Raw genomic sequence first — 14891 nt, forward strand, 5'->3', positions numbered from 1 at the left:
ACGACCAAGTGTAGATATTGAACCGATCAATATTAATATAGATGCCATCTCTATTTTAATTTACTATGATCCTCCGTACCATCCATGGCTCATTACTTATCTTTATGCCCCATCTCAATGGCGATTCAAAGCAAATTTCTGGAAACACATGGAAGATATAATGAAGGCTTTTCTGGGGCTATGGTGCTGTATAGGTGACTTTAATGACTTGCTAAATCAAATAGAAAAATTTGGAGGGCATCCTTTTGCAACATCCTTCACAGGTGGATTGAAAAACTTAATGGAAAGTCAAGGTCTAATTGACATTGGATACACAGGCCCATCTTTTATATGGACAAATAATTGGCACGGTAGAGCACATATCCAAGAGCGATTGGATAGAGGTATTGTAAACTAATAATGGAGACCGTTATTTCCAGATGCCACCCTTCAGCACCTGGCATCCTTAGCTTCGGATCATCATCCACTATTACTAAATACAACAACTTAACATAGTCAACCTCACTCCTTTAAATTTGAAAAATTTTGGATCCAATAGCCACTCAGCCCCAAGATAATCCAAGAAGCATGGAGCAAACAATTTTGAGGAACCCCTGCTTACATTTTCTGCAAAACAAATCAAGGCCACCAAAGATGCTCTTAAACATTGGAACAAAGTCCACTTTGGGAAACTCTAGGTTAACATTCAAAACATAGAAAGTTAACTCCTTGAAGTACAGTGTCGCGCACCATCTATACAAAATCAGATAAGAGAACAACAACTTCTACATGATCTCCAGAGGCAGCTGAAAAAGGAAGAAGTCTTGTGGCTTAAAAAATCTTGCATCTCATGGCTAACAACCATGGACTTCAACACCAGATTTTGTCATTTATCAACAACAATCAGGAGACGGAGGAATGCCATCGACTCCATTAAATGGCTCCCAGGTAATTGGTCGATGGAGCAATCTTTAATTGAGTCTAGTTTTATAATTTACTTCTAGACCATATATACCACCTTTCTCGGCATATTGAAAACCTTTTTGTAAGACAAATTTTCGATCAAGATAATGAACTCATTAGTGCCTTACCCTGTGAAGATGAAATCCTCGCAGCATTAAAACAAATTCCGAATAAAGAAGCCCTAGGTCTAGACAAAATGATCGCTCTTTTTTACAGAAATTATTGGAATATCATTAAGAAAGAAGTTATCAACACAATGCAAAATTTATTTCAAAGTATAAAGCTTATAAAACAAATGAACCACACCAATATTGCACTCATTCCAAAAATCTCCAATCCCAGTAATCCATAGCATTACCACCTAATAAGCTTGGCATTACCGCCTAAGAAGTTTGACAAACGTCATATACATAATCATCACAAACATTATGCAAACAGGCTCAAAACTACTATTCTCTATCATCATTAATGGATAAATCTTGTATATAGCAGCACCTGGATAAATGTTGTTAGAGAATGTATCTCGATAGCATCCTTCTCTATCTTCATTAACGGATCCCCCAGAGGTTTCTTTAAAGCTCAAAGGGGATAGACAATGCACTCTATGCATGAAGGTGTTGTCCAGATTAATAATCTGATCAGAAGCCCAAGGAAAGGTTGAAGGAATCCATCTAAGCAAGAATTGTCCCACAATCTCACACCTTCTATTTGTTGATGACCTCATTGTGTTTGGAAGAGCTAATGAACAAAATGCAAAAGTCTTATATGAAGATCTTGACAAATATATGGAATGGTCAGGACAGAAAATCAACCATAATAAGTCTTCCATTTTTATCTCAAGAAACACAAATTTTGCGACCAAAGCATTGATTAGCCAAATACTGCCATACAAACCATCCTCATCCAGAATGAAGTAATTGGACCATCCAACCTCTTTCACTAAAGCAAAAAAAGAGAGCTTTAGAGGTTTAATTAGGGGTGTAATCGGTCCGATTTGGTCCGGTTTTGAACATATTTTAGAACCAAACCGATATATACCAGTTTTGAGATTTTAAGAACTGATACTTCCAATTCGGTTCAGTTCGATTTTTTCAGTATATTATATATACCTATACTATTATATATTATAGTATATAATAATATAGTGATAATATATTGTGGTATATTATAATCGTATTATATCATTATAGTGATATATTATAATATATAATATAGTGACATATTATAGTTATTTAAATAGGATTTTAAAATTAGTATTATATTAATTAGTAATTTAGCATTAACACAAAAGTATTTTATATATAATTTTATATATTATATATAAAAATTATATATAATATAAAAAATCATATAAAAAATAATTTATATAATATAAAAAATTAAAATATATATAAATATGAACCGATCCTGTCAGGTTCGGTCCGGTATTAAAAAAAGAAAAATCAGAACCAGATCAATTTCGACTAATTTTGAGAAAAATGGAATCGGTACTGGACCGAACCGAATCAATTTAGAACCGGATCAAACCCACCTATTTGGTCCGGTTTTTTTTTTCACCCCTAGGTTTAATGGGGAAAATCAACAACAAATTAGAAGGTTGGAAGTCAAAATTACTCTCATAAGCTGGAAGAACTATGTTAATCCGAACGGTTGCAAGCATGATCCCTACATACTAGATTCAAACATTCATGCTTCTGAAGTCAATGTGCAAGTTGCTGAACACAAGCTTCAAAAACTTTGGGTGGGGTTTCCCCAAAGGAAAAATCCAAATCTCTCTTTGAAATCATGGAAATCCTTATGTCAGCTGCAAAGATTAGGGGGAGTGGGTCTCAAATTAATGAAGAACGTGAATTTAGCTTTATTAGCAAAAACAGACAGGGAAATAAGTCAAGTAAACAATGGGCTATGGCATGAGATACTATAAAAAATATATAAAAGCTCAACAGACTTTCTGAGTGCAACTCTAAAATCATCAGACTCATGGCTATGGAAAGGACTCCTTAAGACGAGAGCTTTACTTTCAAAAGGTAAATGCTACCAAATCTTCTACGGATTAGAGGTAAATGTATGGACAACACCATGGATCCCAACTATGGAATCATTCAAGTCAAAGTTGATCCAACAAATGACTGAGGTACACCTGTTATTGAAAGTTTCTGACATCATCACAACAAATCCTCGTTCATGGAACACAAAGAAAATGCTAACATTGTTCGAGCAAAAGACCATTGCACAAATACAAAAAATTCTCCTTCCTCAAAATAGTCAAATAATTAACATGGTGATCTGGCTCCCAAATCAGAATGGCACATTCACAGTCAAAACCACTTACCACTTAGCGATCGATGATCCAGGTATTTCTCCTTCACAAAACTTCTAAATTCCAAACTTCAAAAAACCCTAGAGGCTAAAGATCCACGATCGACACATTCTACTACTCTGAAAAATAATTTGGGATATGCTTCCCACGAGGGCAAGATTAAGCAATTTCACCTCAAACACTCAAAATGAGAACTGTCCATTATACAATGGGGAAGAAGAAACATTACTTCATCTCTTCATCAAATGTCCCATTACACGCATTATATGGCAACAAAGCAACTGGCCATTAAATCTCGCAATGGTGCCAATCAACTCAATAAATGATTGGATACAACTGATAATCAACCCAATTCCTTTACTGAGTCTTACAGCTCAAGAGTTACATTCTTTCCAAATTATTGCAATGATAGTAATTGACTTTATATGGAGGCAAGGGAATAATATTGTTCCAATCATTCAACTCTCACTCAGGAAGGCAACAATCCAGCTAGTAAAGACATTCCATGCTTATACTCAAGCATGGGAACAAAAGGCAAAAACTCATCAAAATTTAAGCTGGGCACCTCTCCCCTCTAACCAATGGAGCTTCTCATTTGATGCAGCAGTAAGGGACCGATTCTCGACCTCAATATGCTAAGATTCCAAATGTAACATTGTGGAGGTATGGATAACGAGGATTGAAACCTCCAACCCAACATTAGCAGAAGCTTCTTTAGCTCTTTTGGCAACGCAAATGGCAAAAATACTTCAACACAGGCCATCAATCCTAGAAGGCAACGCTCAAATTGTTATAGACGCTATATCAGAGGAAACTCCCTCACCTTCGTGGCACATAAATCCAATCATTTAAGATATTTGTCAAAATCTCTTACCTAGATAAGATTGAAGGGTAGACCAAATGCACCGGTCTCAAAATTGGTGTACGCACTCTGTGACGCAATGGGCAGCGACCAACATTCTTTTTGGTCACATACCTCTTGATCGCATTCCAAGATGTATATAATATATTGACGGTGGAAAAGATCCATCTTGAACTCTTATGTATTCCTTAATCTATTTATAATACAATTGCATGCTTGTTGAGGAAAAAAAAAAGAGAGATATTATAGATCAGTCTTATGGTATTTATAATTGTTATCGCGTGATAGGTGTCGTTACAAGTTCACGTTGTTTTCGTAGGACACACTTCATGTAATACAGTTATCAAATTCGGACAAAAATTCGAAAAAAACTTATCATTTGTATGCATGCAAGTATGCATATGAATTTCCAGGCAGCCAAACACATTTGAAGCCACGAAGTTAACAGTCGTCAATAAATTTGGCGCGAAGTAACTGTTAGGAACTTAGGTGTGAACTGGGTTGGAGTTGTGTGGGCCATTCCCTTGGAATTTTGGGAACGCTTGTGACAGGAAATCTCGAAACTTTCGGTGTGTGTTTTTGGACCGTTGGTTCTTCCCAATGTCTTCTATATAACACCCCATTCGCCTCTCGATTTTACTCTACATCTCTTCCTCCCCTCCCCTTTCTTCTTTTTCTTCTTTGCATCTTGCAACTTACTGATCTTTTTGTCAGTTTCCCACACATTCCAGTTCGACCCATTCAAAATACTTTTTTTTTTCTTGTAACTGTTTTGAATGGTTTTAGATTCCGGGTCTTTGATTAGGTTCCAATTTTGGAAGTTCTAAAGTCTCATTTTGTTTTTGGTGGATTTTAAGCGGTTTCAGCATCTGGGTACTGCCGAAAGCTCAAGTCTTTGTTCATTTCAACTTTGTTCTGTGAGTGTGACTAAAATCTGAGGGGGTTAGTGGGGGTGACACTTTGATCATAGTCAAAATCTCGAATCTTACAGACAATGATTCCGTTGTACAACGGATGCATACTGTGGAAGTTGTGGTCGGTTTTCGACAAAAAATCTGTTGTTGATAAAAGCTTTTATTTTTGGATCTTTCAAATTTTTACTAGGTACAGTATAGGAACATATCCAATAAGTTGAAATTTTTTTGCTTTTCTATCCATTCTGTTCGTTCCGTGTCTGTTCTCAAAGAATTAGATTAGTGTAGAGGAGCGCAAAAATATGGCAGGAGCATCATTGCCACCAGGATTTCGTTTCCACCCGACCGATGAGGAATTGGTGGGGTATTACCTGAAAAGAAAAGTGGAGAGGCTTGAAATTGAGCTCGAAGTTATTCCGGTAGTGGATCTCTACAAATTCGACCCATGGGAGTTACCGGGTAATCTTCAAATCTGTCTTTCTGGGTTTTTGTTACGCTTTTTTCATTGATTATCTTGTTTTTATCATGTTTATTTATGTCTAGAATTGTAGGCTATTACTGTGGGAGTTTAGAAGTGTTGGAAAGGAAATATTAGAGCAATCATATATGACCATCTGTGTTGGTTTGAGTCAAAACTAAGACTGGTGTTGGAGATCGTTGAGAACTGATGGACCTATGTAAAATCAGCCAGTGGTTTTAGTTGTGGATTTAGTGAATTGAAATTTTATGCCAGTGTGAATAGAGAATACTTTTGTGTTGGAAAGTGATTTTTTGTTTGTTTTGTTTTCTTTAATCATTGTTCTTTATGACCGATACCTGTTATCAAATTTCGTTTTTTAATGGGACCTTTAACGTTTATGTTCTAAAAGCCAGTTCAATTGGATTTCTTTTATTCCCCTGAATATTATGAAAAGGATACACTGCGAGGAAAGTTTTCCCTCTGAGTGGGTTCATCATGATTTTCGTTTGAAGCTTATTGTTTGGGAGATTTTGTTGATCTATAACTGGAAAATGGCAGAGAAATCATTCCTCCCAAAAAGAGATATGGAATGGTTCTTCTTCTGTCCCCGGGATAGAAAGTATTCGAATGGCTCACGAACAAATAGAGCAACCAAATCTGGCTACTGGAAAGCCACTGGAAAAGATAGGAAGGTGGTCTGCCAGTCTTCTGTGACTGGGTATCGCAAGACCCTAGTTTTCTATCGTGGACGGGCTCCTTTAGGAGATCGAACAGACTGGGTAATGCATGAGTACCGCCTTTGTGATGATCTTTCACAAGGATCACCAAGTTTTCAGGTAAATTCAAGAGTCTCATATAATGCGCTAGCTTTACATTTGCCTCTCAAGTTTGTTTGGAAGGCTTTGGTGCTTGGTTTCCTTCTAAAGTTTGGGAGACTGATACTGTATTTGGTTATTCTCCCAAGGGAGCTTTTGCTTTGTGCCGCGTTGTTAAGAAGAATGAGCACATACAGAAGATAAAGGATGCTGGAGAGCCAAAAGCTGAGAGGGTTCGAAGAAGTTTGAGCAATGCCCACGAAACGAGGCCATGAGCATTCCCAACAATGAGAGTCAGTATTCTAGCCCTAGCACTTCTCCATATGAAGTTACTCCAACGGCAGAGTTTGAGCCTGCTTTGATGGAGACCAATCCTACATGCTTCTGGGTCTCACCTGACCTAATCCTTGATTCCTCAAAGGTATCAAATTGAGGAGTTAAGAAACCACCCACCAGTCAGTGAGCTTATTTTAGATTTTTTTTACAATTTCTTGAAAGATATCACCTTGGATTACTGCAGGACTACTCACAAGTACAAGAAGCTGCATCTGAACACTTTCCACAATACCAGTTTCCAAGCTTGGAAACTCCTTGGCCAACATTTGAACATGCAGAAATCTCTTCCATCTCATCACATTCAAATTTCACTGGAGAAATTGAAGCTCGTGATGATTTGAGTCGAATTGGCTGTTTGTCACCTTACTCCGGGCATACAAACTACATGGGCCTTTTTGGAAGTGAAGATGTGCCATATGAAGGTTATGACCAGACCAGCTCACTAAGATATCCACATCCCTTCTGAAAAGGAATGAAAGATCATAGTAGCTCTTTTTTTAATGCAGGGCTAGAATTTTGGAACCAAGCTCCGATATGCACGCAAGCAATTGGAGATGGGAGTTCAGGGGAACTTGGTGGTCTATGGTTGCAGGAGGACAACTTTATGATTGTAATGTAGGCGCCTACTTTGTGGTAGGATTAATCAACTATATATTGTATTTGGTGTTATCTAGAAGGGGCCTCCGAGACAACGCCTTTTAACGTTGATTCTTGGAATTTAAAATAATGACTATTAACCCTCCATGTATTATTAAGCAGAAAACAGCTTGCTGTATAAGTACTTATCATGCCATTGTATTGGATCAGCTGGTTTGGGATCCAAGTCTGGCTTCAGTTTCTTGTTATTGCTGTTACCTAGCAACCCCCAGTGACAATCACTATTATCGATTGCATCAGAGTTTGGTTTGCTGGCAGTTGTCTACATGGTTTAATAAATTTCAAGTGTTTGAACAACAGTCACCTTTGCCTGCATATGGAAGTATATTTGTGCATGAGTTCTATCTAATGTTGCAATGCCTTGCAAACATTGTATATTTGTTTTGCAAAATGCGCGCGAAACTCAAATTGAATTGAACATTAGATTGTAATTTCTTCAGGTTCATTTTGTTGAGAATGTCACACAGGTCCTGAATATATACAGAACAGTGATGCGGCGCTGTTTCCTAATCAAATGGCTTGCAACGGTTGCTCTGTTTAACTTTGTATTATTGTTTGATAAAGATGCTTAATTTTGTTAGTCTGCAAGGTAAAGACAAAACAAGTTGAAAGGTGGTAGGGCATGTGAACTGGAGAGAGTACTTCTGTTTGGACTTTCAACCGGCAAAGTTGCTTTAGTTGGTGACTGTACTCGTCAAGTTGCTTGAATAGTTTGAAATACAATGTTCTCTTTAGTTTTAAAGCCAAGGTAAAGTTTACTTTTAAAATCTATGCTGATAAGCCATTGTATTAGAAATCACTTTTACGCGCATTCTTTAAACTTTTTGTTGGTTTCTTATTGCTTTGGTGGCAATTGAATTATTGGTGGATTCTAAAAGACGTCCACTACTGGATTGGAAGCTACTCCAAGATAGATCCATTTCGATATTTTTTTTCTATTTTTCTTTCAGTAGGCTTCATCAAACAAGACATCCATTGGAAACTTTCCTTTCTTCTAGCATCTCAGTGTCATGGAAAGGTGTAGGGGGGTGGTTTCTTATCTACAAGGTACAGATAGTCGAAGGAGGATTATCAAAACAAATCTAGTAAAGATTTTCGTTGCTAGCTAGAATAAAATTGAAAACTCTGCAATGCACAGAAAGTTGCACAAAAATTGGTGGCTTTATTTTCACTCATATATGTAGCAGTTTGATATAGTCTGATTGGTTGAGATGAGTTGAGTTGAGTTCATCTTCCAAACACAACCCTACTGGTCCTTAAGTCTGTTTCAAACCTGTTGTCTAACATCTTCAATGTTTTGGCTTCGGTTCTGTTAGGTTGCTGGTTGTAAGGATGGAGTTATTACTTGCTATTTAGTGGAGGAATAATCTCATATTGCTTGTGGACAAGGTCTTGGGCATGTTTATAAGGAATAAACAATCCTCTTTTATAGAACCAATTTTATGAGATGAGTTAGGCCAATGAATTTCTTCAGTGGTTGTAGGTGTATTTGTGTATTTTGTTAATGAAGTCACTTTATTTACTTGGAGAATCCTCAAACCATTTTACATTTGACGTAGTTTTGCAGAGAACACTGCTAAATTTAAAAGGGAATTTTAGAAAGAGCTCCATAACCTGGTAGTAAGCGTTGTATGAAAAAAAATCCACATTTGAACTCGAGTAGCTACTTAGTTTTATGAATAACCAGGCAACCATGCAATTCATTCTACGTTTCAAACAACCATAAATTTAAAATAATTTGAAACGTCTCGAGATTTTAAAGGTCATCAACACTTTCGTCTTCTTTCTCTTTATATAACTCATTAAAATTAAAAATTAAAAAATCTTTCCATGCAACCCAAGACCAGTAACTCAAATTTAGAGGGCAAATGTGAAACAGCAGCGCCTTAAAGGAGGCAAGTGCTAGCTAGCTAGCATTTTAAAAACATATCTTTCTCCTGGCCGAAGTTTCTAAATTATTCCTGAAGCCATCTTCACTTCGGCAAGAATCTTGATAAAGAAACCATATTTGTGTGACTTTAGAATGCTTTCCTTAAAGCCCTGCAATCCACAAATCCTTTTCATGCAATTATTCAGAATACTTTTCTCCCGCCCCCTACTACTACTTTTCCCTTGTCACCTTCTTCATGGATCATATGGTATAGAATGCGCATTTATGTCACTTTTCCTCACTATGAAAACAACTAAATTGAGTAGTCAGAGAAAACCCTTTATTGTTTATATGCCACTAGTTCTATTTTTGACAGTGAGATGAGGAAAAGAAGTGCATCGTTGAAGTTAATTTCTGCATTATGTATCTTTATTTTCCTTGGCTGATGCTTGCTTATATCTTGATGGAAGTAGTAGTGTTGGTATGCTGTGAAAGAGGCAACTCTTTTGCATCAATTTGCTGCTGTGCTTAAAGCATTTACACAACAATCATGAGTATAGGAACAGTTTGTTGCTTTTATTAAGGTAGTCTGCGTTACAACTTACAACTTACTTGTTGCTATCCACTTCAGTATAAACTTGCAATTTGAGGACTGCAAAAAACTTGCACTTCTTCAAGGGTAGCCTTATTATCATCTCCAAACAGAGACTCCTTCCCATCTTCCCTTTTTGCATACGACAATCCTAATCTAGATTTTGCTTGCCTCAGATCTCCAATGCCTGAATTGGTGTCTGGACCTGCAAATCCACCCATAACCGGCGCTAGAGGAGGCCCGATGAGCAGCCCATCAGCCCCAAACTGGGGCCCGCCCCGAGCATAATCGAAAAGGGCTGCACCGCTGCCCCCTATCTTGGGGAGAACGATGGGGTCAATTTTCTCCTTGTCCATCCAATAGAACAGGAATGCATCAAAAGTATCATAATAATCATCCGTGCTTCTGTAACCTTCAGGGTTAAATGCACCAAATTTGAAGGACTTTTTTGTGTAGCCTATTATAACGCATGGCCCCTTGAAGTCGCAGCAATTGTGGAAGTTTGCTGCGCTAAATCCATCAATGGTGGCCTTGTAGCAGCATTTCAGTTCCCTCCCTGCTCACAATCACTCTAAACTTTAGGTCATTCAATTCCTTATAACATGTCAATGAATTCGAATATTCTCAGTTATACCCAGCACAAGAAATGGCACAACGAATATTGATGGCTGCTGCATTCATCCATTGCAACGATTGCAAACATATACACTTGGAAATATCATTTCATATGACATATATAAAGAAAAGAAGCATAAACGCAAGCCCATATTGATTGTATCATTTCCTTTCCCATGCCGTTATTATGTCATCAGCTCAAACTAACGTATCATTATAATGCCAAGGCTTGAATACATATGGTTAAAGACATAGATGAACACTACTGTTCTGAAAAAGATGCACAAGTCACTGAATCTTATACTGTATTTTGTTAGAGGTGCATATGCATTTCAGAGAGAGAGAGAGAGTACCCCTCAGGAATGTTTTATCAACCAGGGAAAGTGAAAATGGAAGATCAATATCATGGTACTTAGTCAGCTGCCCATCATCATACTTTTTCTTGCCTATGTTCCATCCAAATAAGCTATATGGGCTTCTGTAACAGCCAGATGATACAGTGTTTGAGATGCAACAGGCCATCTTCAGGTGAATAATCCATGCGTTATCTCTATTTCACCTGCGTCCTCACAAGTCACAACAGTCAGGAAAAGCAATATCTTATCCTTGAACCTTCTCTACCCACTTAATAACACGTCACTTTGCTATTGAATTGATCAGAGCTGTTCCCTGAACCCAGAGGAGTGGAGGGGGGTCCATTCTAGCTAATTCAGATTTGGCACTAATGAAAGTCTTGATCTTAATTGGGACCTGTGATTAGACTCATAACCCACCGTCCATTGTTTTAAAGATGAGTAATGTATAAGTTTCGTATATTCTTTTTAAAAAATTAAAAGTTATTATTAAAATATGATTTTTTTTTATTTAAATTTCATATATATCTATTTTTTTTAAGGGAGTACCTGAGTTTACGCATTTTAAAATTATAAATATTATTTTTCTATATGGTTTTGCCTCCCCCACCCCCAGGAAAAAAATTAAAAAAAAAAAAAGAAAAAGATATGGTTTTGCGATTGACACTGGCTGACCTAAGCATTATATTGTCAACTTTGTTGTATCGTTATCGAGATTAAGATTATATTGTGATTATATGTATATTTATGTAAAATACTGTGTGCCAGAGGAGAACAAGTGGGTCCATAGCTCAGTGGTAGAGCATTTGACTGCAGATCAAGAGGTCACCGGTTCGAACCCGGTTGGGCCCTGTTTATTTATTTTTATTATTTTCCCAAAACAAGTAGCGCTTATCTTATTGCACATCTTTCAGGCAACCGTTACGTTTGTGTGTAAACCCTTGTGGCTAGCGAGAAGTTTGAACAATGACTTCCAAACATATAATATATAAGAGTTATTTGCTTCAATGCTACATTTTTTTGACAGTATTACACAAATTCAAGATAGAAAAATATGTGATCTAGAACCGAAAAATCAATAGCCTTTTGGTTCTAATCATTTTGAATCAATATCTTGCTTAGAAATCTGGGCAACAGCTAGCTTTTTGCTACTAATCTAGGCCATGGGATGGCAAGTTGTTCTGAGTAACGTTGATATGCGGAGTCTCACAAGTCACAACAATCTGATCACTATGTTGGTACTCCTTGAAGCATGCTGTCGTCCCCAATTCTTCGACTACCTCGATAATTTGGTCGAGTTTTGCCACCATCTCTACAAGCAAAGATGCAAAAGCAGCAAAAGGAAGTGCCTCTGAGAACTCAAGGCTAGTGATGGCAATCTTACTCAACTGTGGCCTTAAGCACTTCCGGTCGGCCTCCTTTGACTGCTCGGAAGCCCTTCTGGTTTTCCATTCCGACAATGCAGAAGAGTCTGTTTTCACACTTGATAATGAGACTCCAGAGCCTTTCTGTTGCTTTTGGCCAGCATGTGCAGCAGCTAAGGCGAGCATGTTGGTGGCTTGGTTATTGTTGGAGCCAAGGAAGAGCCTTGGTTGGGAATTTATAGCTGTGTTAAGGTCTTGTAAGGCTTCATGGAGATGATCAGAGAGTATCTCCGGAGAGCAGTGGCATCGTTTTCTTATGCTATCTGCAAGTTCCATTAGTACTTTTGATACTTCCCCTGCAAGTCGAATGCAAGGATCTTTGAAGAGGGCTCTCACTGATCGTGGGGTCTAGCCAGAAAACATGTCAAATAAGAGATGGTTAAGGAAACAGAACATCAAATATAATTATTGTTAGAAAAATATATTTGTAAGCCGATGAGGACACATACTTTATGTCATTTACGTTACAAGATTTGATTTGTTTTATAATTTAATTTCAAACTTTTCTTGCAAATCAGATCTTACCTGGATTTCTGTCTGCAAACATCCATGCAGGGCTACAACCGTGTAGCCAAAATGGCGAAGAACAGCTCCCAGTTTCACATACTGCTGCCATGGAAACCTATGGCAGTATCTTGAGTGCCTTGGCTCCCAACTTGCATGTAATGCCTGTTTAGTTCACAATATCATCGACATCATTCCAAGAACATTGAGGAGCTAGCATATGTTCTATATTAATCCTTGAGTATAACAAACTAAACCAGGAGAGTTTGAAAAGCTTACCAGCATTTCATCAATGGATTTCGAGTCCAAGACAGCCTTATAACCTTGGTAGATGGGATCCTCTGAAGATTTAATTTCAGTTACTTCTGTATTACTATCACTAAAGTACTCATTGACACAACCTGCAAAGTTTATATTTATTGGCATCGAGCAAAGGAACATTGAAGTGTGAATAAAGTTTCAAAAGTATTTATTTGCACAAGCCAAAAAAGTTCTAATTTTCTAAATTTAAAGTTTGCATGCATTCAACTTCATTGTTGCTGTAATCTAAACAAATTTTACTAGTATATATGACTGGATGCATAGAAAATTGTGGTACCATACTACCATCATTGCAATTAGCATACCTGCAATAGATTTTCCTAGGCCTTCAAGCTTGAACACAGTGGCATGATGGAGGTCTTCCCCTGACCAATTTGGAAATATCAACAAACTCATGAATAGACAGACACCGCAGCCAATGGCAATGCTATAGAAACGATCATGTGCAATCTTCAAGACATTCTCAACACGGTAGCTCGATACAGTTATAAGATTAAAAGTCAAGAGAAATATCACAACTCCATAGTCATAGTTCCTCTTTATATAGGGAAAGAACCTCATGTATGTAGCCGCAGCTCCTGCCAAATTGAATAAAAATTGGAAATGAAAAACAGGTTAAATAACTTGCTTCTTCTGTAATGCAACATAACATTTAGCCTCAGAAAAGATGCAGCAAGGCAAAACTCTAGACTGAAGTCAGCTGAAGCTGGTACTAAATTTGAACGGTTCTGGTTATGACTCTACACCCTACATAAATCAACAAAGTAAGGATTTCAACATTAAGTCTTTTGTTATAGATTGCGAAAAAGTTTGGACAATAACACTATAAATTTCATTGAAATCCATATGTCGCATGAAAATGGAACTTGAGCTATGGAAACCCAAAATTTCAGGCTCAGCAGGGTTAAGTATCATAAAACTGCCCTTTGTATCGAACAAAACAAAATTTTGCTAAACTTCAGTTTGTTTAAATGAAATGAAGTTGATATGCAAACCAAGGCTCATTTCATATCTTATGCGAATTACAATGGACTGAATATATTTGTGTCTTAAACACTCCTTTGAAATAGAAAATGTCATTAAAAGGCCCTGGGATTGATTGGCTACAGCTTAGTTTTAAGGTGAAACTCAATTACCAATTAGAAAAACTGCAGCACCAATGAAAATAGCTCGAAAGACCCGGCCAGATTCATTTGCAATGTACTCGATGAAGAAGGCCAATGATCCAGCCAATAGCGTCCCAAACCCTCTATTCAGCCCCTTGCACAAAGTTGCCCCTGGAATACAAAAATACTCTCAACCAAATTTAGTGACAAGCTCTTAAAGTAACATACAGAAACAATTAATTATGCAAATAGACTAACCTGCTGTAAACTCTAGCACAACAACCACAGTCATGACTGCCCAAATGGCACCCTGTCCTATCCCTTTGAACAGGGGTTCAATGAGATATAATAAGGAAACCAGCGTCAAAGATAGACCAACTTTCAAAGAGTGGATCACCCTTCTCGGGTCTTCTCTTCCCACTTTCCAAATCGTTGGCCACACCAAAACAGGGAATCTTTTCATTTTCTGGGCAAATATTTCAATACGTTTCCCCCAATCCCCCATGGTTTTAGTGGATTCCCCATTTCTGTCCGTAGCCATTTCCATTCCTGCATGAACTTTGTTAAACATTTCTTGACTGGAAACAATAAAAGCTATGGTCAGTAATGGTAATGGGAGTAATATTTTGTACAGGAAATGGTGATTCTAATGCAAAAGCTCCGATCAAGATGATTCCCTAGACTTAAGAAACAACAGTACCATGCGACCATGATATGGGAAACATTGAGCAAATAGGGGAAAAAAATGATACTTTAATTCGTATGCTTGTTAGTGAGTTTCGTTGTATAATGAGAAACCC

At 37.5% G+C, this 14891-nt stretch overlaps 3 protein-coding genes and 1 non-coding gene across 4 annotated transcripts; 2 read left to right on the forward strand and 2 right to left on the reverse strand.

The window, feature by feature from the left end:
* Positions 1 to 4775: 4775 nt before the first annotated feature.
* Positions 4776 to 7603, forward strand: LOC108979910 (NAC domain-containing protein 71-like). The gene is given in 6 exon segments (XM_018950699.2): positions 4776 to 5497; positions 6057 to 6334; positions 6463 to 6576; positions 6579 to 6734; positions 6834 to 7071; positions 7156 to 7603. Coding segments are annotated over 6 exon segments (1056 nt in total). The 5' UTR covers positions 4776 to 5340; the 3' UTR covers positions 7269 to 7603.
* Positions 7604 to 9731: 2128 nt separating this feature from the next.
* LOC108994049 lies at positions 9732 to 10978 on the reverse strand. Its single transcript, XM_018969120.2, has 2 exons — positions 10737 to 10978; positions 9732 to 10324 (listed from the first exon to the last, which is right to left on the reverse strand). Exons 1-2 carry the CDS (start codon positions 10903 to 10905, stop codon positions 9804 to 9806), a joined length of 690 nt encoding a protein of 229 aa, XP_018824665.1. The 5' UTR covers positions 10906 to 10978; the 3' UTR covers positions 9732 to 9803.
* A 538-nt stretch (positions 10979 to 11516) lies between these two features.
* On the forward strand, positions 11517 to 11588 carry TRNAC-GCA. Its single transcript has one exon. It is a non-coding gene; the product is annotated as a tRNA-Cys (tRNA).
* Positions 11589 to 11694: 106 nt separating this feature from the next.
* On the reverse strand, positions 11695 to 14891 carry LOC108994048 (aluminum-activated malate transporter 12-like). Its single transcript, XM_035686159.1, has 6 exons — positions 14350 to 14891; positions 14122 to 14262; positions 13291 to 13563; positions 12944 to 13065; positions 12686 to 12829; positions 11695 to 12508 (listed from the first exon to the last, which is right to left on the reverse strand). The coding sequence occupies exons 1-6, from the start codon at positions 14660 to 14662 to the stop codon at positions 11888 to 11890; spliced, it is 1614 nt and encodes a 537-aa protein (XP_035542052.1). The 5' UTR covers positions 14663 to 14891; the 3' UTR covers positions 11695 to 11887.

Source organism: Juglans regia, chromosome 2, assembly GCF_001411555.2.
Source record: "Juglans regia cultivar Chandler chromosome 2, Walnut 2.0, whole genome shotgun sequence".
Lineage (NCBI taxonomy): Eukaryota > Viridiplantae > Streptophyta > Magnoliopsida > Fagales > Juglandaceae > Juglans > Juglans regia.